Genomic DNA, 27,964 nt, shown 5'->3' with positions numbered 1-27,964 from the left:
CGTTGAGATAGGGAGGCCAGGGTTCAAGCTTTTTGCCTTTTCTAATGAGACTCCCAGCCCTCAAGCGCAAACAATGAGTCTAGGCATGGTGGACATCAACTGATGCTCTTGAAGCTACTCTTCTTTGGTCCAACGTCCAATCACTTCCAGTAACTAATGCTTGCTGCTTGTTCACTATGTGTCAAGAAACTATTGTTGGCACTGTGGCAAGTATCAACCTCAGTCAGTTCAGAGGCTGGAGTTGTTTTCTGATTCTTTGCCCTCCGAGGAGGTTTTCTGGTAATTCAAAGTATCTAATAATAAGGAACTGTGCATTTTGTATAGATTCATTCATTCATTCATTCCTTCAACAAATAAGTAGTATCAATGCCCTTTGGTTAAAGGCCACCAGGAACAGACCTGTAGTTGAACAAGTTGAGCTAATTACTTGCTGCAGTGAGGGAGAAAGTTCACCACAGACAATTTGAGGTTTCTCAGGAAGAAGCTGTTAGGAAGTATCTACTACAGGATTAAGGCTTTGATTGGGGAATTTGGGGGAAGATCTAAGGAAGTGGGAATTCACCCTAGATTGGGTGCTGTCAGAAAGTGGGGGAAGTTGTGTAATTATCCTGGTAAATCTCTTCAATAGAGTGGGAAGACTAGAACGAGGATAAAGCCGTAATTGGTAGAGAAACATACATCACTCATAGGTGTTTGGTATTTTGTAGGTCACAGTGACCTTTTTTTTTTTTTTTTGGTCCCACTCTATCACCTCAGAGTAACTTTGTTTGATGTGGGTGTCTTGTGGGATTATGTCCAACAAGAGAACAATATGGCTTAGCTGTGAGCATCAGATCAATTTCCAGACAGAGAGGGACTGCTCTTTTTCTGTCTTAGTACCTCATTCTTCCTATGTGCCAGATGCTTTGATAGGCAGTTTGGATATAGTTCTTGAACAAGTCTTTCCCTCTCAAAACTCAAAGCAGTGAAGAAGTAAGATCAGCTCTGAATCTTTCTTATATGCTCTTTGTGACTCCTTTGCAACGTAGGAAGAATGCTCAGAGATGTTAAAGAGTGACCATATAGAGCTAGGACCAGAATTTTATTGATCATGGCTCTTTCTATAACTTGGATAAAAACACCTTGAACTATACAAAAGCTGAGGGCCTAACCCCTTCCTTTTTTGCTACCCTTATGTTCTTCCCTCTCTGTCTCCTGTCTCAGAACCCTGCTTGTTACCCTTAGACAAAGGACGCTGCAAGAAGACAGTCAAGCAGTGGTATTTTAACACCAAACAGCGTGTATGCAAACCCTTTTTTTATGGAGGCTGCCTTGGGAATGCCAACAGCTTCTCCAAGAAGGAGGACTGCATGAAGGCTTGCTCGTCAATTGGTAAGCCGCATACCCTTGGCAATCTGTGAGCCTAGCCTGATGAGAAATAGTATACCATCCCAGTTGCAGATTCAGGCTTTGAAGTGAAACTGCCTTGGTTCAAATCTCTGTTGTGTCATTCACTGGCTGGGTAATCTTAATTTTGTGTCTTTCATGAGTTTTAGTTCTCCTGTCTATAAAGTGGAAAAAATAATAGTCTTTACCTAATGGAGTTGTGCCAAAAAATGAGGTAGTGCACATCAACTGTTGGTAAACTTTGGCCAGTGGAACCTGAGAGTCAAGCCAACACTTTGGTAACAGGTTATTTCCTCATGACATTGACCTGCTGAATATTACCTAAGGACTCACCCAAGAATGAAGCATAGAGAGGCCAGCTCTGGAATCCCATGAAATAGGGATGGAGCAGGGAGGAGGTGAATCGTGGAGCAAGACAAGGGTGTCCCTGGTGGCTCAGATGGTAAAGAATCTGCCTGCAGCCCAGGGGACCCAGATTCGATCCCTGGGTCAGGAAGATCCGCTGGAGACGGGAATGGCAACCTGCTCCGGTATTCTTGCCTGGAGAATTCCATGGACTGAGGAGCCCCGGGGGCTACAGTTCATGGGGTCAGAAAGAGGTGGACATGACTTTCACTTTCAGAGTGGGCTAAAGGTAAAGTCTGTGGATTAATTCTTGTGCAATGACCAGTAATGTTGGGTGACAGCGTGATACAGAGCTTAGGAGTCAAAATACTGGCTAGAAACCTTGTCTTTCTCACTGCAAATTTCTTCACCTCTTTTTAAGTTTCAGTTCGTCCCCTTGTAATACTGGAATAATAGTATTGGAATACTGGAATAGTACCTCGTTGAATTGTTGACAGGCTCATGTATTATCAAGGACACAGAGATTTGACAAGGTTACGTGGGCTCACCAAGGAGGAGGAGGAGGAGAGCAGGAAGGAGAATGATGAGGACAAGGAGAAAAAAACATTTCCTGCTGTCAGGGAATGTACAATCCGATGAGGACAAACAGAGACATGTACATGCATCCTTGATGCCTGTCTCTCTCAACCAACATCCCTTGTTAAGAAGTCATTTTAGACTTATCTGGAAAATAGATCCAGAATCTGATCAGTTCTTATCACATCCACAGCTGCCACCCTAACAGTGCCATCTTCTCATCTGGATTAATCGCAATGACCTCCTAATAGATCTCCTTGTTTCTCTCCTTCCCTTCTTACAAGTCTGTTATGAACACAGTAGCCATAGTGATTCTTTCAAAGTTCGAGTCAGATCACGTCACTCCTCCTGCAAAGTAAAGCACGTCCCCTAAAATAACTCACGTGGACTAGTGTGGATGTCACATAATTAATCCTACCTTGTAGAGAAGGAAACCGAAATCGTTTATTAAGTGGCAGGACGGGGACTTTACCTTGGGGCTTCAAACACCAAGTTTAACTCTCTTTCTACTCCATCTCCTGATACAGCGGGACATTTCATCACTCCACAGCCTCCTAGAGGTGCCTGTGGACAGGGTAGAATGAACCACATCCCAGAAAGAGATACTAGTTTTGAAGAAAAGGAAAAGCTGCTGTTTGAAGGGTGATGGGAGAGGATGGGGTTTGAAGGAACTCACATCTGCTTTCATTTCAGTCAAGGATGGACAGTGCCCACTCTTCCCTTTTAAGAACCGTATGGAGTGTTCAGCTTCATGTAAGAGTGACTACGATTGCCCCTTAAATGAAAAATGTTGCCAATCCATGTGTGGCTTTGCTTGTGTCATGGCCTGGACAGGTAAGGACTGGGGATATACTTCCCAAAGTCTAGACTATTGTGCTATTCTTCCAAGCCAATCTTGCATGGTAACCCTCTTCATATTTCTCAATGAAAATGTATTTATTTCAAGTCTCATTCTTCAATGACATTCTTCAATGTACTACAATGTGACAGTATCCACTTATTCACATAGAAAATTCATAACCATTCATAGGTATAATTCAGATAAATCCTATGTCTGCACAGAACTTCATGTAAAGTGTGCAGGGGAAAAGATGGGTAGCAAAGTGCTGTTGAGTAGAAGCGACCTCTTCCTCTATAGATGCTATTCATTCCCTCATGTAGTGCTAAGATACTGTGGTCTTGTCCCAGGAATTGTCAGTGTTTTGAGGAACAACATGGTATGGTGGAAGGAGTCAAAGGCTTTTCAACTAACTTCAACTTTCCTGCTTGTTTTCTGTGTGACCTTAGGCAACTCAATTCCCCCCTATATGGTCCTTAGTATTTACAGTTTAGAGAACAAGGACGTTCTTGGTGTTCTCTAATACTCCTACTTCTGGTACTCTGGGATTAGATAACCCAAATCTATTAGTTGTGTAGAGTCAATTAGGAATCCTATCAGATTTTATAAATCAGAGTTGGCAAGACTTTTTTCCTGCCCATTTAAAAAAATTATTTATTTTTAAATCAAGGATAATTGCTTTACAGTATTGTGCTCATATCTGCCAAACATTAACATGAATCAGCCATAGGTACTCATATGTTTCCTCCCTCTTGGCAAGACTTTGATTCTCCTCAAATAATTATTAAAATTATCAAATAGAAGTCAATACTCCACCTATTCCACCTTACTGTTACTCTAGGGGGGAGGGTAAGAGACTTAATTAGAGGAAAATCTTATTTAAGGTTCCCAAGGTTCCCCTAATTTACCTCAAAGTATGGTCAAGTATTTCAAGGTCAAGTGTCTTGTTTTACCTCATAAAGTCAAAGCAGGTTTCTGCCCAAACAAGCCACCAGTATGCAGCATGATTGACAGACCCAGGTGCCTGCTGGATGATGATTGCCCACTGACAGAAAAGTGCTGTTCACGCTGTGGACTAAAGTGCATGGAACCCCTGAAATGAATAGTAAGTTTAAAATGTTATCATCAAAGTAATTCATGATGAGTGGTATAATAAAAGGGCTTCCCTTGTGGCTCATGTGGTAAAGAATCCGCCTGCAACTTGGGAGACCTGGGTTCTATCCCTGGGTTAGCAAGATCCCCTGGAGAAGGAAAAGGCTACCACCCACTTTAATATTCTGGCCTGGAGAATTCCATGGACTGTATAGTCCATGGGGTTGCAAAGAGGTGGACACGACTGAGTGACTTTCACTTTCGGTATGATAAAAAGCTATCAATTTTGTCTTGCATCTGACTAGTTTGCCAAATGGCCTTATTAAGCATAACAATATTTATTGGGGTTACTTTGATTTTATATACAATCATATAATCTGAAAATGATGATAGATTTGACTTTTTTTTTTCCTACTTCATGACTTACTTTTTTAAAATTTCTGGGCTTTTTATATTATATAGAACCTCTGAAATAATGTTGAGAATAAATTCAATAAGCTCTAGCCCTGTCCAGTTCTTTATTTTAAAGTCAGTGGCTCTGGCTGTATAAAATGACATTTGTTGTTGGGTTTGGGACAAGTAGGTTTTATTACCCTTGAGTCATTTCCTCTTTAATCCATTTAAAGCTGCTGTTGAAAATTACTGCTAAATTTTGTCATATATTTTTTCAGCATCTAGTGATGCAATTATTTTTTTCTTCTAATTTGTTGGTATAAAAACTTATACAATTTTTTCAATACCTTTAAACCATGAAATTTCTGCACCTGGCCTTATGCCTCTGGGTATGTTCCAGTGTCTCCTACCTTATAGTTTATGGGAACTTAAATAGAATCTATATCCTACTGTTGTGTGAAAGTGGTATAAATCTTAATTACATTAAGTTGATTCGTAATGCTTTTCAACTAGAAGAAGTCTACTATCTTCATCTACTTCTCTGTACATGCATTCTGTTAATTTCTAAGAGTTTGATATTGAAACCACAACTAAAAATCTTAATTTATCTACTTAAACAATTGTTATAGTGGAATTATATGTAACTTTGTTCTGTATTTTCCAAGTCTCCTGTAAATGTGTTATCATATTTTCATAATTTAGAAAATTAAAAAGAAAGACAAACTTACACAAATTTTCATATGTTGAACCATCCTCATATTCCTAGAATGACCTTAATCATGTTGAAGGTATAATTGAATTAATACATTGTTGGTTCTTTTAGCAAATAGTTTATTTAGAATTCCCATATCTATAGTTAAAAGAAAAAACTAGGCCTATGATTTTTGTGTGCTTTGCTATTTGAGTCATATTACCTCAGAAAACTAGCATGGAAGACTATTTGCGAAAGTTGCCTATTTTCGGTTCCTTCTATAATAGTATATGTACTTATAATATATATATTTTAGGTTAGATAGGATTTTTTTCAATTGAGGTATGCAATTGATTTACAATGTTAGTTTCAGTGACTCAGTTATATATACATACATATGTAAATATCATAATGGTATATTTTTACTTATTTTTTGATACTTCATCCTAGAGTTTGTACAGGCTTTCTACCTCATCTGTAAGTTTTGGTCTATTTTGCTAAAATTGATCAGTTTTCTCCCTATTTATAAATGTATGACTTTGTAGCAGTATAAATTATTCTGTATACCCTTCTTTTCTTTTCTTTAACTTCAGTTAATATTTTCATTCATGTTTCCACCCCACCTACCTATCCACCAACCACTCAGTCCATTTATTCACCCATCCATCCTCTCACTTTGCCCTCTGTTGACATACGTTCCAACTAATTTATCTCTGCACCCATTCTTTCACCCATATATCCATCCAACTTACCCTTCTCACTCATCTGCCTTCTACCTGTTCAGCTGCCCAATTTATATCCAATCTTTCTTCCATCTACCTATTTATCTACCTACTTATCTTTCACACTCACACATTTCTCTTATATCCATCAGTGTACTTCTCCATCATTTCTACATCCATCTTTCTTCCTTACACCCACCAATCACTCATGCTTTTCATTCAAACAACTTTCATCAAGAGACCCATTCATCGCATCACTAACCTATCCATCCTTTTATCCAATCCAGTTTACTTCTTGGCCCAGCCATCCATCGACCCATCCATATCCATGCATTCATGCACTTAAATATTCATGCTACCCTCACCCTTTCTTCTTCCTGCCAATCCAACCACCTTCCCATTTATCACAACTTGGTCCATCTATCCATCCACATGTCCACTTACCAATCCTGCACCTACATAGCTCATTCAACAGAATGTACTGAATATTTATTCTGGGCTTATTCATGTTCTAAATATGAAGTTCTACAACAAAGACATACTGTATAGCACAGAGAACTCTGCTCAATACACTCTAATAACCTAAATGGGAAAAAAATTTGAAAAAGAACAGATACATGCATATGTACTAGGAATCACTTTGCTATACACCTGAAATTGATACAACATTGTTAATCAACTGTACTCTGATATAAAATAAATTAAAAAAAATGCAAATCCCAGACTTCCCTGGAGGCACAGTGGATAAGAATCTGCCTACCGACGCAGGGGACATGGTTTAATCCCTGGTCCAGGAAGATTCCTCATGTTGTGAAGCAGCTAAGTCTGTGTACCACAACTACCGAGCTCTTGAGCTACAGGTACTGAATCCCATGTACCTAGACCCTGCGTTCCCCAAAACGAAAAACCGCCACAGTGAGAAGCCCGCACACCACAGTGAAGAGTAGCCCCCGCTCACCACAACTAGAGAAAAGCCCGAGAGCAGCAATGAAGACCCAGTGCAACCGGAAATAAAATAAATTAAATAAATAAGATTAAAAAAATGTAAGCACTAGGATCTAGATGCAGACCTGTTCAGAGGAGCTCAGAGTTTCTTTGGGAAACCAACATGGCATTCAGTGATTAAGTCAGAGGCACAGGGAACAAGATAGAAAGCCAGGGACTGGAAGCCACCATGTGATAAGTCTTGGTCTAGTGAAGAAGCAGAAGTTTCCAGGTAGAGGCTATCTACCTTGGTGTCCTTTGGAGTCCCTCATTCCGAGCACAAGATCGGCCCTAGGACAGAAGTGTGGCTAAGGCAGAGGTAGGGCACACTGCCCATTGGTGAGACGCCATAGGGAAGAAGGGACAAAAATCCAGGTGGATCCTTACTCAGCCTTCTCCAAGAAATTAGATGAAGGAATGGTCCCCAAGCAACATTGATCCAAGGCCCCCAAAATGTAAATTTCATCTCACCTGCTTCTAAAGTGAGACTTTTGGATAAGGCTGAAAATTTAACAAGACACAATGGGATAGAGCAACCAGAAATTCTGAGATTTTTAAGAAAATTTAGAGAAAAATTTAGTCGTATTTGGGAACCCTGGGAACCACTTGGGCACTTACAGACTCTGCTGGCCTTTAATTTCTCTGTGTTTGCTCAGCCGCTCAGTCATGTCCAACTCTTTGGAACCCTGTGGACTGTAGTCCACCAAGCTCCTCTGTCTATGGGATTCTCCAGGCAAGAATACTGGAGTGGGTTGCCATTCACTTTTCCAGGGGATCTTCCCAACCCTGCGTCTCCCGCGCCTCCCACATTGGCAGGCAGATTCTTTACCGTTGCACTACTTGGGAAGCCCTGGTCTTTAGCCTGTGTCGCCACTAAAATATTACTTTCCTCCTCTTTAGACTCACCATTCCGCTCTACCTTCAACTCTCTACTAAAACAGTATATCCACACCAATGCAGAAGATTCTCTCATGGCCTCTAGCAAGGGCTTAGGAACTCAACTCTCTCCTAACTTTATTTCTGACACTCACTTGCTAGGTGACGTTGAGTTGGCATCTTCACTTCTCTGGACCATATGATCTCTAGCTGTAATTTGAGGAAATGGAACTTGATGGGCCTCCAGAGTTTTCCCACTTGAGTATTTCAGCTTTCTATTCCCCTGGGCTGAGTTTGGGAGAATGCAAGTAGTAGAATAAGAAGGACACTACTGCTTAAGACATCTTGGCGGTTCATTAAAAATTCTGTTCCCTAGTTTCTTTGTGGGATCTGGTGAGATCATGTAGTTGGTGGGAAAGTATTCTGTAGTGCCTGATGTTAAGATTTTGATTGTTGGGGCATCCATTTTGAGGACATCCCTCTTGAATAAACATATTGCCAGTTATTTGACACAGCAAAACAACCAGGCAAGGAGCCAGGCTGCCCCCTTCTGTGAAGTTTCCCTCTTAGAAAGGGCAAGAACTGAAACTGTGTTCAAGCCCTTTTGTGTCCTTGTCTTTTGAAGTAAAATATTGACTCAAGAGTTAATAGTTGGGAAATGTGAAGATGCAGAAACAAAAATAGCTATTGACTGGGGAACTGGTAACATTGTTGACTATAATTCTGTCACAAAGCAGAACTCCAGAATTCCCAGTTCCTTGAAAGATACAGATGAAGGCCTGGCACAAGTTCCTAAGTTGTTTTTACAGGAAGCAGATGAAAACTGCTCACCACAAGAATATAGACCCTAGACTGGTTGAATCAGGACATTGAAGATGCTTGAAACTTCACCTGGATGCCAGTCAATCTGAAGATGGTCCACAAGCTGATCAGGCCCTGCTCCTTGAACACTATAGAGCTCCTGTCTATCTCGCCCAGGGTGGGTTACACAGTCTTGAGGGCATTAGACCCCTGTGGACCCCTTCCCCTGGCAAAGCAATAAAAGCTACTCTTTTCTATTTTACCCAAAACTCTTGTCTCTGCCTTTCTATTCAGCACAGGTGAACAGAGGCTGAGTTTTGGCAACATAACCTAGATGACTAACCACTGCATGACCTGGTTTCTCCCTTCCATGCCCTCATTCCTGCTTTCATGCTTTAAACTCACCAATAAAGATTGAAGTCTTAAGATTTTCCTGTGGTCCAGTCTTTAAGAATCCACCTTCCAATGTAGGGGATGTGGGTTCAATCCCTGGTTGGGGAGCTAAGATTCCACATGCCATGGGGCAACTAAGCCCAATGCCGCAACTAGAGAGCCCACTCGCTCTAGAAACCATGCTCCACAAGAGATTCCCAGCTACTGAGCCCATGCAATGCAGAAAAAAAAAGTGGGGGGGGGGGGGAGGGGCAGAAATTGTTTGTTTTTTTTAAAAGAGTGAAACGTTAGACACTCCATCTTGAACCCTAATAAAGGCAGATCCCCGGGTCTACACTTTCTTCATCTTTCTCTGCTTACGATCTTAACTGTGTGGCCCTCGGGCCTGTCATGTACCCTCCAGGACTTGTGAATAGTAAAAACCTTGTTCTGCAAAGTTCCATTATAAAAGTACAATTCAACTGAGTAAATTTGAAGGTCAAACTGGCTTTCTTAGCTGACTGATGAATTGAGTAGCATCCACCATGGTGCTAGAAGGTGCTCCAAGGGGTTGTATGAAACGGAGGGTTTTTATAGGAAGAGTTATGAGGCAAGGGAGCTATAAGCAAAAGAAAAGAAAAGATTACTTTTAGACCTGGATGTGCTTTTGGAGGAAAGAGAATCAAGGGTCCTTATCACACAGATTGCCTGTTCTTGGGGAGTGGGACGCATGGAGACGGCCCACGTGACAGATTGCCTCATTGGTGCTGACCTGGGAATTCCAGACTGATTAATACTACATTTCTGGTGAAGGTCAAACTGCAGTTAGGTTATGTATTAAATCTAGGCTTGGTATCATAGACATGAGCATAAAAGATGCCATTTGTGGCCCGTGGTTTTTCCCTTTAACAATTCCCTGAGGATTTTGCAGAGATGTGTCCTGCAACCACCCAAAGAACTACAAAGGTTGGTCCAGACCCAACCTCGGCCCTGGTGATGACGGAAGGACTGTCTCTGGGGCTCTCCAACAGTAAATACAGGTTGTCTGAGTGCCTCAGGCAGTCCTGGCCAAGAACATCAGTATCAGTAGGCTCAGACCCACATGATAGATTCCATAGGGATTTTGTTGTGATCCTAGATTTTGTGTCTATAGAGTCAGTCACTGATAATAATGTTGGTTTTTGTCTAGCTTCTGCAGCAGGTAAGACAGTTGGACAATAAAGCTTTGCCCAAATGTGCAACATCTACTTAGGGAAGAAACCAGGGACCCTACTGGTGACATTTGTCTCTCCCTCTACCAGGACTGATTGACGGGCTGGGGTTCTGGGTTCTGTAGCTGAAGGAAAGCTGACAAGTCCTACAGTACCCTCTCTCTCTCTCTCCCACAGCCCCTCCGTTAGTTAGTTAGAAACCAGAAACTCTGCTGTGTTACTGACCTTTACTGAGTTGTGGTCTCTCAGTCAGGTCTCTTCCCTTCACAGTTACCCATCAGAAAACAGGGAGTTTGCACCAGATGGTAGATGCTCTGTACAAGCTCCGACCTTCCTGACCTTCCCTCCTGCTCTCAGGACAATGCAATCTTGGCGAACGTTATCTGCAAACCCTGCTATCAGCCTGCTTCCTCCTCCCCACATCACTCTGGGGCAACATCTTTACTCTGTGGTCTTAGTCAAGGAGTTTGAGTGGAGCGAGCCAAAGAGATAAAGGAGGATGGGAGGCCAGTGTGGGAGAGGGAGACAGAGAAACATAGGGACCATAGGAGACCCACAGAAACAGAGATACTAAGAGCTCAATAGACGCACATGGATCAAACAAAACAAGACGGGGTGTGCCAGTTACAATGGAAAATGAATAGAGAATGAGGTCCTCCTACAACATCTCTCAAAGTTATCAAGATGAAGACCTCCGATGGTGGCATTCACTCCAAAGCTAGCCTGGAAAGTGAGAGCAGCTTTGCCTACTTGCCCTGGTTGACCAGAAGACCCACCTCAGCTGAGGGGGCTAATGATCAAGAGCCACACAATAAGAGACCCTTGCCCAGGACTGTGGGATGTGGATGCCAGCTAGTCACGTTGATGACCTCAGGAACCCAGTGTTCCCATCAGGAAAGGAGGTGGTTGGCTTGACTCCAGTTCTCAAGTATCCAAGATACTGACCACTGAAAGATCAGGCTGGACAAAGGCAGCCAGACATTTTTACGATCTGGAACCACCAGCAGGACAGCTTTCCTTCAGAATGGAGTCTTCTGGACTTTTGAGCATCTTGGTGCTATCCCTCCTTCTAGTGAATGTCCAGGGACCTGCTCTCACTGACTGGTTCTTTCCCCGTAAGTACTGGGGCCTCAGCCCTTGCCCTGGAGGGAAAGAATATGGTTGGGAGGAAGAAACAAGCTTTCCACCACCTTAGTCCTGGGCCTGGGTTAGGGATAAGGGAGATATTTGGGTCATTTCTTCCCTTTTTCTTTTCTATGAAAGATCTCTTCAGTAAATGCAAGAATCCAGACCTGGGTATTTTCAGCCCCTTTGAAATGGAAGGTCTTTCTGAGTGGGGCTGGTGTGGTGGGGTGGGCATCACAAAATCTAGCATTTAGGGGAGGGGTTATAAGGATCTGGGATGCCTAAGAGGCTTTTCTCTCACCCCATGACAAAAATAGCCCCCTTTCTTGAAATGCTACCTCTATTAACTCCTGATTTTTTCAAATGTAGTTCAAGAAAGTGTTCCCACCTTCCCAGGGATTCCTTGACTTTGGGCTGAAGGATACTATCTGGAAGTTCCTTTGAATTTAAGACAGTAATACTCCATGCCTGGCGTGCTGCAGTCCATGGGGTTGCAAAGAGTCAGACACAACTGAGCGACTGGATAATGACAAATAGAGTAATATTGATAATTGCTACCATTTACTGAACCTTCTGAAAGTAGGGATTTAAAGAGAGGGATCTGGAGTCAGACTTGGTGGGTACAAATTCTGCTTAGATTCCCTGTGCTTCAGTTTCCTCATTTGCAAAATGGGGGATATTAATAGAATTAGCTTCATAGAACAATTCTGGGGATTATATGAGATAACGCCTTTAAAGTAGCTGAAAGAGTGCTAGGCTTATGTTTAACTTAACCAATGTTGATATTACTGGGCATCTGTGACCATGATTATAGCTTTACACACTTTACCTTACTTCTTCCTCACCTCTCTGTAAGGCTAAAAGGATTTTATAAATGAGGAAACCAAAGTTCAGAGAAAGTGGTAAACCAAGAATGAGAATTAAAAAACCCAGTCTGACTGCCAGGGTGAACAATATTGCTGCACAATAGCTCCCCCCAGAGGAACTCCCAAACACTGTTTTCTCAACCAGCCCAAAGCGACTAGATTGGCTTAGACCAGTGGCTTTCAATGGGCGATTTTGCCTTCCAGGGAATATTGACAATGTCTAGAGACTTTTTTGGTTGTCCCAACCAGGGAGTGCTACCGGCAATCTAGTGAGTAGAGGCCAGGGATGCTGCTAGACGTCCTACAATGCCCAGGACAACCCTCCTCTACCCATCAAATAATTATCTAGCCCAAATGCCTCCAGTGCCTAGGTTGAGAAAGCTTGCCTTAGGGGTTGGGGCTAGGGGAAAGAAGGCAGAGAGTGGGGGGTGGTCAGGAGAGAGGTTAGTGCAGGCAGCGCTGGGAAATGAATGAAAGACCCCCAGGAAAAGGACTCCTAGGGATGAGCAAAGTGAAAGCAAACTCCCCTGACTCCCCAGGATTGCCTTGGGTCTGGAGAAGCGAGGGCACTGTGACTCAGACTCATGGTTGTTAGTCCTTCGCTAGAGAGATGCCGCCCTGGACGGCGGAGCCTGGTGGACTACAGTCCACGGGGTCCTCAAAGAGTCGGACACGACTGAGCGACTGAGCGACTTCACTTTCACTTTCTTTCAGAGAGATGCCCCAGAATCCAGGGTAATTGTCAATTCAAAGAAAGGGATGAATGTTCGAAGAACAAAAAGTGCCTGAAGCATGAGAAGTGTTGCTTCTTCAGCTGCGGAAGAAAATGCTTAAACCTCCAACAAGGTAAATAAATACTGAGAGCCTCAATAACGAACCCCTCTACTCATATCCTCCCTTTCTTCTCTGGGCTGGCCTTGTCCCTGGTTCACTAAGGGCTGGTCTCTGAGCAAGACTGCTGGACTTGGGAAAGTTGAAATTTAGATACATCACTGCGCCCAGTATGATGTTTGACATTAAGGAGTATCTTCATCCTGTTGGGTCTCAGATTCTGCAAGCCAAATCTAGGTATAAGGTTGGGATTGAACCGGAGAGTCTCTTGGCTCCTTTCCACTCTTATTATTTTTTTTTACCCTTATGATTTTCTTAGTCCCCAGGGGGCCACTATTGGTTCACTATATATCAATATTGTTGCTGCAAATGATAATTAAGATGTTTGTATTTCTTAAAAATACAAAAAAATAGCTTTTTGCTCCAGATTCACTGCCTGCCTATACAAATCCACTTTAACATTAGGAAATCTTTGCTGACCACTCCAGACCAGAGGGCCTATCCTTTGCTGATGTAGTCTTAACTCCATGCTCATCTACCTCAGCTCCAGAAAGACTATCAAGGATTCTTTTTTTTAAATTAAAATGTAATGCATATGTATTGCATTATGTAATACATAATGTATATGTATTACATTATATGTAGGGTCCCTTTGCTGTTCACTTGAAACTACCATAACATTGTTAATAAACTGTATTCCAATACAAAATAAAAAGTTTAAATTTTGAAAAAAAAAAAAGAACAAAAGTTAAAGTTCCTTACAATGTTTCAGGTGTACAACAAAGTGATTCATATATATATATATGTATATATGTATTCTTTTCAGTTTCTTTTCCATTGTTAATCATTACAAGATGCTGAATATAGTTCTATATGTGCTATACTGTAGGTCCTTGTTGTTTATCTATTTTATATATAGTAGGATGTATCTTTTAGTCCCAAATTCCTAATTTATCCCTTCTCCTTCCTTTCCCTTTTGGTGACCATAAGTTTGTTTTCTATGTCTGTTGAATCTATTAAGACTATCAAAGATACTTTATTCATTCATTCAAGAAATGTTTGTTGAGTGTCTCTAAGACCTATAATAGGATTTGACCTATTATAAGGAGGTGGAGGAAGCCTTCCCTGAGAAAGTAAAACTAGAGTTGAATTCAGAAGGATGGGTAGCAAATTTTGGGAAAAAGTGGGTGGAAGGGCTTTCCAGGCACAGGCAATGTAGATGTACAAAGTCTTGATGGACTCTGGCATCCCACCATCAAGACTTTGTACATGAGCATGAACATGGTGAAAGGAAAAAAGGATCTTGGTAGGTAGGTTCTTCCTGGATGAGGGTCTCACCTTGATCTTAAGATCAATGGAAATTCACTGAGGTGGGCAGGCACATTGTATGGCTTTTACTATGCCTACGAGGCAGGAATGGAGTGACTTAAAGAACTTCAAGATGAAAGTACAAGTGGCTTCTTGGACTAAGTAGCTGAGAGGGTGGGGAAGAGGCGGATGTGTTTGAAAGGCATGTACGAAGTGAAGCAAACACGACCTTGACACTGGAGTAGACTGGACAGGCAGGAGGATCGGGGGTTATTCATTTGCCTATAGTTGAGGAATTCTGAATCCAGACTTCCTGAGTTCAAATCTTAGCTCCAGTTCTCACCAGCCTATTTATCTTGGGCAAATCAACCACTTTCCCCCTTGTGATGACTCAGTTTCTAGATAGCAAAAAGACTAATGTTAAAGGTTATTTGAAAGATCATATATGTTTATGCAGGTGAAATGCTTAGGGCAATGCCTGGCATCTAATAGTCATGTGATACATGTTAGCTCACATTATTCAAGCCTTCATGACTGGGAGCTCCTATATAACAGAGGCCATACTTTTGTCTCTTTAAGCATTGAGCATGTAGTAGGTGCTCAAGGAATGACTTATTCAGTTCCAGTCAGGATACATTTTGTTTTACCCTCAGCATTTGCAAAATCCTACACTGTGCATGCCCACCTGCTAAGAATGGGGTTCCAAGATGAAATCAGACATGGTCTCTGCTCACTACCTCATAGAAGCTCACAACCTCATAGATGAGACCGAAGATGAAAAAACTGACAGACACACACACACATGACTCAGAAGCACAGTAGAAAAATGCAGGATCGACTTAGGCACCTATGGGGGTGTGGAGTGTAGGATGGAGTTCAAGATGCCATAGTGGAGTTGATGTCTGGGAAGGGTTTTGAAGGAAGAATAAGAGTGTGATTAATGAACAATGGAAGGGGGGCAGAGGGAATATGGAGTGAAAGGTGTAGGGGGTGGGTGTTGAAGATTGTGGAAGCCTGAAGCTCAAAAGGGGACTGTGGTAGGGGAGGAGGCCAGAGCACCACACAGGAGCCAGATGATGAAGTGTCTATAGGTCATGGAAGACCTGCTCATGAAGTCAAGGTCTTAGCTGTGGAATGACACAGTTAGCTTGGTCTCAGATCCGTCAGGTCCTTCTCTCTGGTGGGCAGCAGGAAGGATTGATTGCAGGAGCCAAGGATAGAGGCTGGAAGATCAATTTGAGGCTCTCTCAACAGCCTGAGACTTAAGGAGAGGGGCAGACAGGTGAGCTTTGAGAAGGTAAAAATCAACAGGACTTAACTGTTTAGCTGCGGGAATTGACTCTTGGGGAACTTATAGTTTAGTTCAGACCTGTGTTAGTTTGCTAGGACTGTTGTAACAAAGTACCACCAACAAGATGGCTTAAGCCGCAGAAATGTATTGTCTCACCATTCTGCAGGCTAGAAGTTCAGGGTCAAGTGTTGGCAAGTTGGGTGATTCTTTGTCAGTGGTAAGGAAGAACCTGTTTCACACCTCTTCCTCTAACTTCTGGTGGTTTGCTGGCAATCTCTGGTGTTCCACGCCATGGAGAGCTCTCATCTTCATGTTCACCACCTGTGTGTGTGTGTGTGTGTGTTGGTGTCAGAATTTACCCTTTTTATTGTTAAATTTTTTTTATTGGAGTATAGTTAATTTACAGTGTTATGTTACTTTCAGGTGTACAATAAAGTGAATCAGTAATACATTTATCCTCTCTTTTTAAGATTCTTTTCCCATCTAGGCCATTACAAAATATTGAGTAGAGTTCCCTGTGCTATACAGTGGGTCTTTACTAGTTATCTATTAGAATTTGTCCTTTTTAAGGGACACCAGTCATTTTGGATTAGGGGCCCATCCCATCCCAGTATGGCCTCATCTTAACTAATCATATCGACCCCAATTTTATTTCCAAACAGGGTCCTTCTGAGGTGCTGAGGGCTAGGTCTTCAATGTATGAATTGGAATTGGAGGGGGACTCAACCCATAACAGGACAGAAGCTAACTGCAGGGAAAAAAGGGGCTTGACAATCAGAAAAACTACCCCTTGCATTCCCTGCATGGACTTGCCCTTGACCCTGACCCCATATTCTCTTTCTTTGGCATAGTTTGGAGGGCAGAATAAGTGGCTTATTATTTGGCATTTTTGAGGCACTCCCGTATCCATTCAGAACGTATTTATTGAGCACCGATGCTCGCCAGGCACCATGCTAGAAGCTGCACATTTAGATACAATCAAGGAGCTCACAACTTAGCGGGCCTTGAGGGTGGTCTTATTTGCACCTCACGACAGCCCCGAGTGATGAGCAGGGTGGGATTTTGCATCCTCGTTTTACTGAAGTCAAGGACAAGACTGGTAATGTGGGAGGTCAATATGCATGCCCCGAATTAAGCACACAGCCCTGAAAACAGAGGCTCCTCACTCACAGGGGAGACACTGTGACCTGAAGGGAAGGTGGGGACCTGACCTGATGTTCCCTGGGGGTGCAAATGGCCAAACAGCTCTGCTCTGCTCTACAAATGGGCAAATACATCAATGGAACCGGGCTCCTGAGGTGTGAAAGGTAAAATGAGCCTGTTTTTCATCTGTGCTAGTTACTAGGGAGACAATAACAGCTGCTTTTTTTTTTTTTTTTTGGTGTGGGCACTTTAAAATCTCAACTCTGGCATCTCCCTGCAGACATATGCAGTATGCCCAAAGAAGCTGGCCCCTGCATGGCTCTTTTCCATCGTTGGTGGTATGATAAGACAAATAATACTTGCTCCAGCTTCATCTATGGTGGCTGTAAAGGAAACAATAACAACTTCCAATCCCAAGCTGTATGCCAGAGTGCCTGCTCCGCAAAGGGTGAGTCCCAGGGGCCCCAGGCTCTCATCCTTGCCAGGGCCACTCTGAGGGGGTAGTCTGGGTGTTGCTTGGCCCATTCCAGGATAGTTGCATCCTTGATAGACCAGGTGAAGACCAAGAACTGACCAACTCCGATCAGCAGCTGAGAATGAGCCTTGCAGAGGGTGGGACCATGGCTTGCTGGGAAACTGAAGTTGGGAGGGGGCGTGGTTGTGGATCAAAGCTGGCAAGTATTAGGAGTGGGAGAGGATGCAGACATGGTGAGGTCTCAGAGACCAACTTCAGCGAGATCACAGGACATCCCACCTAGTGCTGGACAGATGGACCAATCACCCCTTCCAGGCCATCGATTTCCCCTCACGACTCTTCACCAGCAACCCACTCCCGGCCACATCCCATTCAGAGCTTTCCAGGGAAACCCACTTCCTTTTAGTCTCCTGTGAAAAGATGTACAGACATAACTTCAAGATTAGTTTGGAAAATAAACTGAGTCCTAGAAGCTCAGCTGGTCCTATCCTCCATTCTCAACAGGCTCTAATTCCTGAATGCGAAAGAATACACTGCAACCACCGCCGGGATTCAGCTCATGACCAAGCGCTGTCCATGTGCCTGCACATGATCCAGGCTGGCTTCCACTGTTCCACTTCCAGTCTTCCAAGGCCTTAGAGCTTCCCTAAACTGAATCCTGGCACCTGTCTCCTCTTTCTCCATCACAGCCTCTTTTTAGACATAATCTTTCTCTTTTGATCCCATCTCTATGCTTCTTACCTTTATGTCTAACTTCTAGAACCACTTGTTTATATCTGTGAAGCTCTCATTTTTCCCAATAAAGCACGTTATTTAGTCCTGTGCCTCTGAGACTGAATAATTTACATCTACTGGCATATCACACTTTGCAGGGAGTAAAGGGTCATTGAGGTTTCTGGTGACATCATTAAAGGGAATGAAGATAATCAGAACCTTGAGAGTTGAGGATTCCAGGGACACTGTTATACTACTCCTTTGTTTTTCCAAAGCATCATATGACCCTTTTAAGGCAAGGGCTCTTGGGTGCTGCTCCTTTCTAGGAGAAGGGCATGGGTGAACATAAGTTTATTTGGGATCTTTCAAGAAATACAAGTTGAGGAGTGGGATAAGTGATACAAGGAAGAGAGGAGTTGATTGTGTGTTGGTTACCGTGGTGGAAAAATGCAGCTTAATCCCACTAGGGATCTTTCAAAGAACCTTGTAAAACCTGCCTCTGAATTTTCTTCATTCATGAGGAAGCTGAGGTGTTTAGTCATTGACTTTCATCCTCTACTGGATGCATGTTGGTTGTTAAATCCCTCACTCTTCCAGACTCTTCTGCATGCAAGCTGACCAAGTTCCTAGAAAGTCAGAGAGAACTCAGAGCAGAGAAGCAGAGATTCTGATACTTGAAGTGGGAAGCTATTGGTGTGCATCGGATGTTATTCAGCCTTCGGAACTTCCGCGGCCGCCCAGTAGTTGGGACTCCGCACTTCCACTGCAGGGGATGTGCGTTCAATTCCTTGTCTGGGAACTGAGATCCCGTGTGCTGTGTGATGTGGCCAAAAACAAAACAAAACAAAATTCAGCCATAAAAAGGAATGAAGCACAAATGCATGCTACACTGTGGATGAACCTCAAAAACATTCCACTAAGAAGTCACACTGGGGCGGCGGCCGAGAGGAGCTACCTCACATCCAAGGTCGGGGCAGTGGCTGCGCTTTGCTGGAGCAGCGGTGAAGAGATACCCCATGTCCAAGGTAAGAGAAACCCAAGTAAGATGGTAGGCACTGAGAGAGGGCATCAGAGGGCAGACAGACTAAAACCACAATCAGAGAAAACTAGCCAATCTGATCACATGAACCACAGCCTTGTCTAACTCGATGAAACTAAGCCACGCTGTGTGGGGCCACCCAAGATGGGCGGGTCATGGTGGAGAGGTCTGGCAGAGGTCTGTCAGACCTCCATGTGGTCCACTTGAGAAAGGAATGGCAAATCACTTCAGTATTCTTGTCCTGAGAACCCCGTGAACAGTATGAAAAGGCAAAAAGATAGGACACTGAAAGATGAACTCCCCAGGTCAGTAGGTGCCCAATATGCTACTGGAGATCAGTGGAGAAATAACTCCAGAAAGAATGAAGGGATGCAGCCAAAGCAAAAACAATACCCAGTTTTGGATGGGACTGGTGATAGAAGCAAGAAGGAAGGTTCCATGCTGTAGAGAGCAATATTGCATAGGAACCTGGAATGTTAGGTCCATGAATCAAGGCAAATTGGAAGTGGTCAAACAGGAGATGGCAAGAGTAAACATCTACATTCTAGGAATTAGCGAACTAAGATGGACTGAAATGGGTGAATTTAAGTCAGATGACCATTATATCTACTACTGTGGGCAGGAATCCCTTAGAAGAAACGGAGTAGCCATCATAGTCAACAAAAGAGTCCGAAATGCAGTACTTGGATGCAATCTCAAAAACAACAGAATGATCTCTGTTTGTTTCCAAGGCAAACCATTCAATATCACGATAATCCAAGTCTACGCCCTGAACAGTAATGCTGAAGAAGCTGAAGTTGAACAGTTCTGCGAAGACCTACAAGATCTTCTAGAACTAACATCCAAAAAAGATGTCCTTTTCATTATAGGGGACTGGAGTGCAAAAGTAAGAAGTCAAGAAACACCTGGAGTAACAGGCAAATTTGGCCTTGGAGTACAGAATGAAGCAGGGCAAAGGCTAATAGAGTTCTGCCAAGAGAACACACTGGTCATAGCAAACACCCTCTTCCAACAACACAAGAGAAGACTCTACACATGGACATCACCAGATGGTCGACACTGAGATTAGATTGATTATGTTCTTTGCAACCAAAGATGGAGAAGCTCTATACAGTCAGCAAAAACAAGACCGGGAGCTGACTGTGGCTCAGATTATGAACTCCTTGTTGCCAAATTTGGACTGAAATTGAAGAAAGTGGAGAAAACCACTAGACCCTTCACGTATGACCTAAATCAAATCCCTTATGACTGACTATACAGTGGAAGTGAGAAATAACTTAAGGGACTAGATCTGATAGCCAGAGTACCTGATGAAGGTTCATGACATTGTACAGGAGACAGGAATCAAGACCATCCCCAAGAAAAAGAAATGCAAAAAAGCAAAATGGCTGTCTGAGGAGGCCTTACCAATAGCTTTGAAAAGAAGGGAAGTGAAAGGCAAAGGAGAAAAGGAAAGATATACCCATTTGAATGCAGAGTTCCAAAGAATAGCAAGGAGAGATAAGAAAGCCTTCCTCAGCGATCAGTGCAAAGAAATAGAGGAAAACAATAGAATAAGAAAGACTAGAGATCTCTTCAAGAAAATTAGAGATACCAAGGGAACCTTCATGCATAGATGGGCTCAATAATGGACAGAAATGGTAGGGACCTAACAGAAGCAGAAGATATTTAGAAGAGGTGGCAAGAATACACAGAAGAATGATACAAAAAAGGTCTTCACGACCCACATAATCACGATGGTGTGATCACTCACCTAGAGTCAGACATCCTGGAATGTGAAGTCAACTGAGCCTTAGGAAGCATCACTACAAACAAAGCTAGTGGAGGTGATGGGATTCCAGTTGAGCTATTTCAAATCCTGAAAAATGATGCTGTGAAAGTGCTGCACTCAATATGGCAGCAAATTTGGAAAACTCAACAGTGGTCAACAGGACTGGAAAAGGTCAGTTTTCATTCCAATCCCTAAGAAAGGCAGTGCCAAAGAATGCTCAAACTACCGCACAATTGCACTCATCTCACACGCTAGTAAAGTAATGCTTAAAATTCTCCAAGCCAGGCTTCAGCAATATGTGAACCATGAACTTCCAGATGTTCAAGCTGGTTTTAGGAAAGGCAGAGGAACCAGAGATCAAATTGCCAACATCCGCTGGATCATCAAAAAACCAAGAGAATTCCAGGGAAACATCTATTTCTGCTTAATGGACTATGCCAAAGCCTTTGACTCTGTGGATCACAATAAACTGGAAAATTCTGGAAGAGCTGGGAATATCAGACCACCTGACCCACCTCTTGAGAAACCTGTATGCAGGTCAGGAAGCAACAGTTAGAACTGGACATGGAAAAACAGACTGGTTCCAAATAGGAAAAGGAGTACATCAAGGCTGAATTTTGTCACCCTGCTTATTTAATTTATATGCAGAGTACATCATGAGAAATGCTGGGCTGGATGAAGCACAAGCTGGAATCAAGATTGCCAGGAGAAATATCAATAACCTGAGATATGCAGATGATACCACCCTTATGGCAGAAAGTGAAGAAGAACTAAAGAGCCTCTTGATGAAAGTGAAAGAGGAGAGTGAAAAAGTTGGCTTAAAGCTCAACATTCAGAAAACTAAGATCACGGCATCTGGTCCCATCACTTCATGGCAAATGGATGGGGAAACAATGGAAACAGTGGCTGACTTTGTTTTTCTGGTCTCCAAAATCACTGCAGATGGTGATTGCAGCCACGAAATTAAAAGATGCTTACTCCTTGGAAGGAAAGTTATGACCAACCTAGATAGCATACTGAAAAGCAGAGACATTACTTTGACAACAAAGGCCCATCTAGTCAAGGCTATGGTTTTTCCAGTGGTCATGTATGGATGTGAGATTTGGATTATAAAGAAAGCTGAGCACTGAAGAATTGATGCTTTTGAACTGTGGTGTTGGAGAAGACTCTTGGACTGCAAGGAGATCCAATCAGTCCATCCTCAAGGAGATCAGTCCTGGGTGTTCATTGGAAGGACTGATGCTGAAGCTGAAACTCCTATATTTTGGCCACCTCATGTGAAGAGCTGACTCATTTGAAAAGACCTTGATGCTGGGAAAGATTGAGGGCAGGAGGAGAAGGGGACAACAGAGGATGAGATGGTTGGATGGCATCACCGACTTGATGGACATGGGTTTGGGTGGACTCCGGGAGTTGGTGATGGACAGGGAGGCCTGGCGTGCTGTGGCTCATGGGGTCGCAAAGAATTGGACATGACTGAGTAACTGAACTGAACTGAAGAAGTCACACAAAAGGTCATATACTATAAGATTCTATTTACATGAACTATCCAGAACAGGTAAATTAAAAAAGATAAAAAGAGAATAGTGGTTGCTGGAATAGGCTGGAGAGGGTGTAGAGTGAGTGCTAATGGTATGAAGTTTTCTTTGGGAGTGATGAAAATATTTTGGAATTAATAAAGGTGGAAGTTGTGCAATATTATGAAGGTACTGACAAACCACTGCGCTGTTACTTTAAAATTCTTAATTTTGTTATGTGAATTCCACCTCAGTTTTAATAAATGGATTAAAAAAAAATAATGAACACAAACTGTCTCCTACAGCTGCAGGTAAAATCAGAGACAAGCCAAGAATATGAACTACAGATGCTGCAAGCCTTCAACTGGAAAGTTCAACAGAACATTCTTCAGGCCCCACTGCTGCAGCTAGCTATGAGGTCATAACTGACATTTATTCCACCCCACTCCATGCATCACTGATTCTAAGTTACACTCAGAGGTGATAGAAGCTCTCCGTTAGCTATAACCTCGTCTCCTGCTTTCAAAGCACCACAACTTTAACAGGCACTCTCAGAAGATTTGGTTCATTCTCAGATCAGCGTGTTTCTTCCCCCACATGCTACTCATGACAATACCTTTACTTTTTGACAATGGTTAAGGAAAAGTGGTGCCTATCCAATTAGGTGGTGCTGTGGTAAAGAATCCACCCATCAATTGTAGGAGATGCAGGGATCTTTAATCCTTGAGTCAGGAAGATCCCCTGGAGAAGGAAATGGCAACACACTCCAGGATTCTTGCCTGGAAAATCCCATGGACAGAGGGGCCTGGCGGGTTACAGTCCATGGGGTCACAAAGAATCGGATGAACAACTGAGCACACCCACACAACGAAAAGGGGTGGCCCAAAAAGAAGGAAGAGAAAGACAGAAGAGAGATGAATGGCAGGGAGAAAGAGACTCAGACAGAGGGGAATGCAAAGAAAAAGAGAGAAAGATAGGCAGTATAAAAGAAAGGTGCTCAGAGAAGGAAAAACAAACAAACAAAGCAGTGTGAGAGAAATAAGCAGACCAAAATAGATACGTCAGGAGAAGAGTAAGATTAGAAAGAGGCAAGAGAACTGGGATCCTCGTGATCTCCAAACTCCCCCTGGAAAACAGAAGAGCCTGAAATCAAATATGCCTTTCTGCCTAGGGGGTCTAGAAGCCCCTGACAAGTTTTGTTCTTCTCTCTGGTTGACCAGAAAGCCAGAGAGCCTCAGTGAGATGAGAAGAGGGAGCTGCTCATCAAATAGCTCCTCCCCGCAAGGGTTGACGTGGGAGTCAGCTAGTCCCACTGACGGCCTCCGGGGCTTGTCGTTCCCCAGAAGAGGGAGTGTGGCTGGCTTGGCCCCAGTGATGTGTGGTTTCCTGGAGTGTCAAGCTAGGCCGGGGCAGCCAAAGTTCAGAAGCGGAAGCTGCGGAGCAGGAGTTCCTGGTTTCGGTGCTGCCAGCCAGGCGAGTCCCTCCTGAAATGGGGTTCCTCGGAGCTTTGCCCATCCTGATACTATTCATTCTCTTGGGGGGTGTCCAGGAACCTGGGCTGGTGGAGGCATTCTTTCTAAGTAAGTATGAAAGTAAATATCAAAGCAAGAATTGAAGACTCAGTCTTTCTAGTGGAGAAATGGAGCTTGGCTAGGAGGAAGGAACAAGAATTTTGCTGATGAGAAATGTGTTCCCCCACCTCTGTCTGGGATCCTGGGGGAGAAAGAAGAACTGTATCGGGAGACCTCCTTTTAGCCCCTTTAAGATGTCCTTGGTGAATGCAGGAACCTGACCCTGTGGCAACTGACTTCCCACCATCATTATGAGAGGGCTTTTTCCTAAGGGTTTGGATGAAACAGACTAAGGGAACTTGGGAAAATTCACCATAAGAAAGGCCACTCCCCATCCCCCAGCACCACCTTCATCAACTTCTAAGTCTTCTCACTGTAGCCTTCCAAAGTCTCCCCACCCCCACCTCCGCGCCTACAGGGGATCTTTGCCTTTGGGGTAAAGAAAGGTCTTTGAAAGTTCCCTGGAATGCTGACATATGAAGACCTCTGCCATTAGCAGCAGAGAGAAGCAGCCCCTAGACAGCAGTGGAGCCACACATGGCTGGGCCAAATCACGTTCCACTCCCTGGTAGCCGTGTGAACTTGGCAAGTTTTCAGCACCTCCTTTTTACAAAATGTGAATGTTGACAAAGCTTACCCAGAAGAGCTGTAAGGAGGACTGAAGAGAAAAGAACAGGGACACGGGAAACACTTAATCATTACTGGTTATAATGATGAGCAGGAGAAGGATGGGGATGTTGGATGGGGATGCTGAAGATGTCCCGGGCAGCTTGACAATGGCTTTACAAGGTTTGTCACATGAATCCTCGAAACAGCCCTCTCAGCAAATGAAGAAAATCAAGGTTCAGGGACAGTTCCTGCCACACTGAGGGATACACAGAATTCAAAAGCCCTGCTTCCAGAAAGGGAGTTCGCAACCACTGAGAGCTGCAACCCTACCCTGCCCCCAGCCAGGGAACATCCAAATACGGGAAGGCCAAGTGACCAGAATAGTCCTGGAACGAGCATCTCTGTCCCTGGAACCTTATAGATGATGGGTTTAGAGATCAGATGTTAAGCGGTTACGTGGTTGGGAGTCGGGGTATCTTTGGGAAAATTCTGAGCTCCCTGAAGGTGAGAGGTGAAGTGAAAAGAGCTTCCCTTCTTTGGTGATGGTGTCCTAGCCCTGGGAAGGGAGGGGCCCAGGCCCTTCAAGGTTCCAGACGAGTATATCCTTTTGTCCCTCAGGGCAGTGTCCCCGAAACAGGGTAAGATGTGAAATACAAGAAAGAGACCTATGTATGAACAGCAGAGATTGCCCAAAGAAGATGAAATGTTGCATGTTTAGCTGTGGAAAGAAATGTTTAGATATCAGCAAAGGTAACTCACCAGTCCCCTGGGCTATCTGACACCCCCACCCCTACCCTCACTTTCTGCTGTGGCATTGTCGTACTCCTCCCCTGGTTTGTTGATGGCTGGTCTCTGACCAAGAGACTGGATGCATCTTCAACTTGGCACAGATCCTGTTGATGCTGGGCTGGGGAGGGTGTTGACAGATGTGGGCTTTATCTCATTTCTGCCTCTACTTAGGTGTGTGATGTGAGTAATATAATTTTTCCTCTAAGGGTCTTAGTTTTCCTGTTTCTAAGAAAGGAGTATTTTGTGATCCTCTGAGATGCTAAGTAGCTACTGAAGTCTCATCAAATGCCAGCATGGTGGCAGGTGACATGATAGCTATAAAAAACAGGTATATTATCTGTATTTCCTAGCTTCTTTTCTGGCCTCTCTGTCTGTAGAAATTCTGGATGCCTCTCCTAGATGTCTTTGATCTCCTACACTCTTTTCCCTCTGCTCATATCGTTGAGCTCTAAAGAAGACCTTGTTCATCAAGGGTTATTCATTCATTAACAAACATTTACTAGTGGCCCTGACACCCATGATGGGCTCCACTTGCTCAGTGTAGCTAGAGGGGACAGGAAAGGGATCTGAAAGATGGGTAGAAGGTAGGAAAAATGGAAGGGAAGACATTTCTGGCACAGGGAACAGCATGTGCATAGGCCCTGTGTGAGAAGACACCATCAGCAAGCTAGGAAACCCAGAGAACAGAGGAGAGCATGAGTATGGTGAGAGAGGAGAACAATAAAGCTAGAGTAGTTAGAGAAAGCTCTGACAAGGCAGGGCCTTGCCAGTCAGGGTAAAGTATCTGGTCTCAATGTTAAAAGCAACAGACTATCTACATTCAAATCCCTTACCATCTATACTGTGACCTTAGGGAAGTGATTTAGCCTCTCTGAGTCTCAGTTTGTTCATTTGAAAAATGAAGATGATAAGAGGATCTACCTCATAAGACTATGTGTTAATATATGTCAAGTACTGAGAACAGTGTCTGACCCTTTAATAACTGTGTGCTCAGCGTGCTTCAGACTATGAGGTTCTAAAGAACTCTATTTGTACCTCCTAGGACTGTGCACAAAACAGTTGCTCAATAAATGCTTCCATTCAGGATTTTTTACTGTAAACATTCCTGAAGCATCCAAACAGGATGAGTTCTGTGCCATGCGCTAAAATTTTCATGCCTTTCCATTCCGCTGCCCTCCCACCCCATGCCATTGCACATGCTTGGAATGTTCCTTAGGGAGGCAGACATCCAAACAGCTCTGCCCCTCAATCTCCCTGCAGATGTGTGCACTTTGCCAAAGGTTCCTGGCCCCTGCAACGCCTTCTTTGTGCGCTGGTGGTATGATGAGCAAAAAGAAATCTGCTCCTCATTTATCTATGGAGGTTGCCAAGGGAATAATAACAACTTCCAATCTGAAGGTGTCTGCCGTGCTATCTGCCCCCGGAGAAGTAAGTCCCAGTCTCCATGCTAACCTGGGCCACCCTGGGAGGCCTGGTGTTGACTGGTCCATTTTAGAAGCCTGGCAGTCTTGGGGCTTACGACTGAGAGGTAAGAATGCAGCTCACAGAAGGGTAAGTAGAGGATGTTTTGGGAAAGAGAGGGTGGGAAAGGTAGCAGTGGTCAAAGGGATGTGGGTGAATATGAAATAAATGGTGGATACAGACAGAGTAAGCAGATGTGGTGGAGTAGCTGAGATCAAGTCAGAAGATGGCCCAGTGAACCGGCCCAGAGCTGAGCACCATGCACCAGCCTTAACGTCTATCAAACCTGGCCACTGATTCTTTTTCTTTTCTTAAGGTGATTATAGCCAGGACAACCACATGCTTTATTGACCAAACCAAGATACTTTTAAGAGTGAAAGGAGATGCCATTAATTATTACACTGGGAACAACAGGCATAAACTGGGACTATTGGAAAAACCAGAACACATGATCACTCTATGAGCCCCTGAAGACACTCCACTTCTGTTTTTTCTCCCTGTGAAATGATATAAAAATGACACCATCTCCTTTCTTCCATTAATTGCAAGCTATGGTCCTGAAGGTGAGAAGGGCCCCAGCATCTCACCAGGACATTGTTTTTCATCCTGTTGTCTTGCAGGGTCAGTCAGCTGGCTGGGATAAAGAAAGCTGGAACAGCCTCCAGGATTTGGCTCTTATTCCAGGGATCTCTCCAGGTGTGCCTGACAGAGGTTCCATGTTGGCTTCCACAGGTCGAATCTCAGTTGCGAAGACCTTGGAGGTTCCCTTGAGGAGCCCATGATTTGCTGACGTCCTTTCCTCCAGCTCATCTACTCTTCAAACATAATGCCCTTCGCCCTTTGAACCCTTCTCAGCATGTGACCCTATTTCTTCAACTTTCAGGGCCCCCATTTATCTTTTGGAAACCTCCAGTTGCCCCCAATAAAGCGCTCTGTGAGGTCTGAGTTGGCTGTGGCTAAATAATTCACATCTGTTCCCTCTGCAGAGAACATGTCATTTGATCTCCCAGTGACACCAACAGAGGCACAGAAGAGTATGAAAATCCTGTAGACAGCTGGTGATATTTTTGTCCTGGTGCAATTGCCATAAATTTGCTTAAGAATGGAAACAGAGCAAGTCCAGGTTTTGTCTGGACTAAAGCTTAGAAGTTCCTTTAAAAAGGAATG

The 27,964-nt window shown here is 43.6% G+C and overlaps 2 protein-coding genes across 2 annotated transcripts in view; both read left to right on the top strand.

The window, feature by feature from the left end:
* Positions 1 to 4,247, top strand: part of WFDC8 (WAP four-disulfide core domain 8) — a 32,816-nt gene extending 28,569 nt beyond the window's left edge. Inside the window, exons 6-8 of the mRNA XM_070471828.1 lie at positions 1,204 to 1,371; positions 3,001 to 3,141; positions 4,108 to 4,247. Of these exons, the coding sequence (XP_070327929.1) occupies positions 1,204 to 1,371; positions 3,001 to 3,141; positions 4,108 to 4,247 (449 nt within the window). The remainder of the gene's footprint in view (positions 1 to 1,203; positions 1,372 to 3,000; positions 3,142 to 4,107) is intronic.
* Positions 4,248 to 10,995: 6,748 nt separating this feature from the next.
* Positions 10,996 to 27,739, top strand: LOC110139252 (eppin). The gene is made up of 6 exons (XM_020896879.2): positions 10,996 to 11,402; positions 12,993 to 13,124; positions 17,132 to 17,299; positions 25,166 to 25,297; positions 26,597 to 26,764; positions 27,530 to 27,739. The coding sequence occupies exons 1-6, from the start codon at positions 11,312 to 11,314 to the stop codon at positions 27,577 to 27,579; spliced, it is 741 nt and encodes a 246-aa protein (XP_020752538.1). The 5' UTR covers positions 10,996 to 11,311; the 3' UTR covers positions 27,580 to 27,739.
* Positions 27,740 to 27,964: the final 225 nt, after the last annotated feature.

Source organism: Odocoileus virginianus, chromosome 9 (genome assembly GCF_023699985.2).
Source record: "Odocoileus virginianus isolate 20LAN1187 ecotype Illinois chromosome 9, Ovbor_1.2, whole genome shotgun sequence".
Taxonomy (NCBI): domain Eukaryota; kingdom Metazoa; phylum Chordata; class Mammalia; order Artiodactyla; family Cervidae; genus Odocoileus; species Odocoileus virginianus.
This window is presented reverse-complemented; position numbering and strand designations above follow the sequence as displayed.

Coding starts and splice junctions, on each gene's coding strand:
- LOC110139252 (XM_020896879.2), top strand. CDS start 11,312: ATGGAGTCTTCTGGACTTTTGAGCATCTTGGTGCTATCCCTCCTTCTA. Junction 11,403..12,992: donor CACTGACTGGTTCTTTCCCC/GTAAGTACTGGG, acceptor ACTTTCTTTCAG/AGAGATGCCCCAGAATCCAG. Junction 25,298..26,596: donor ATGTTTAGATATCAGCAAAG/GTAACTCACCAG, acceptor ATCTCCCTGCAG/ATGTGTGCACTTTGCCAAAG.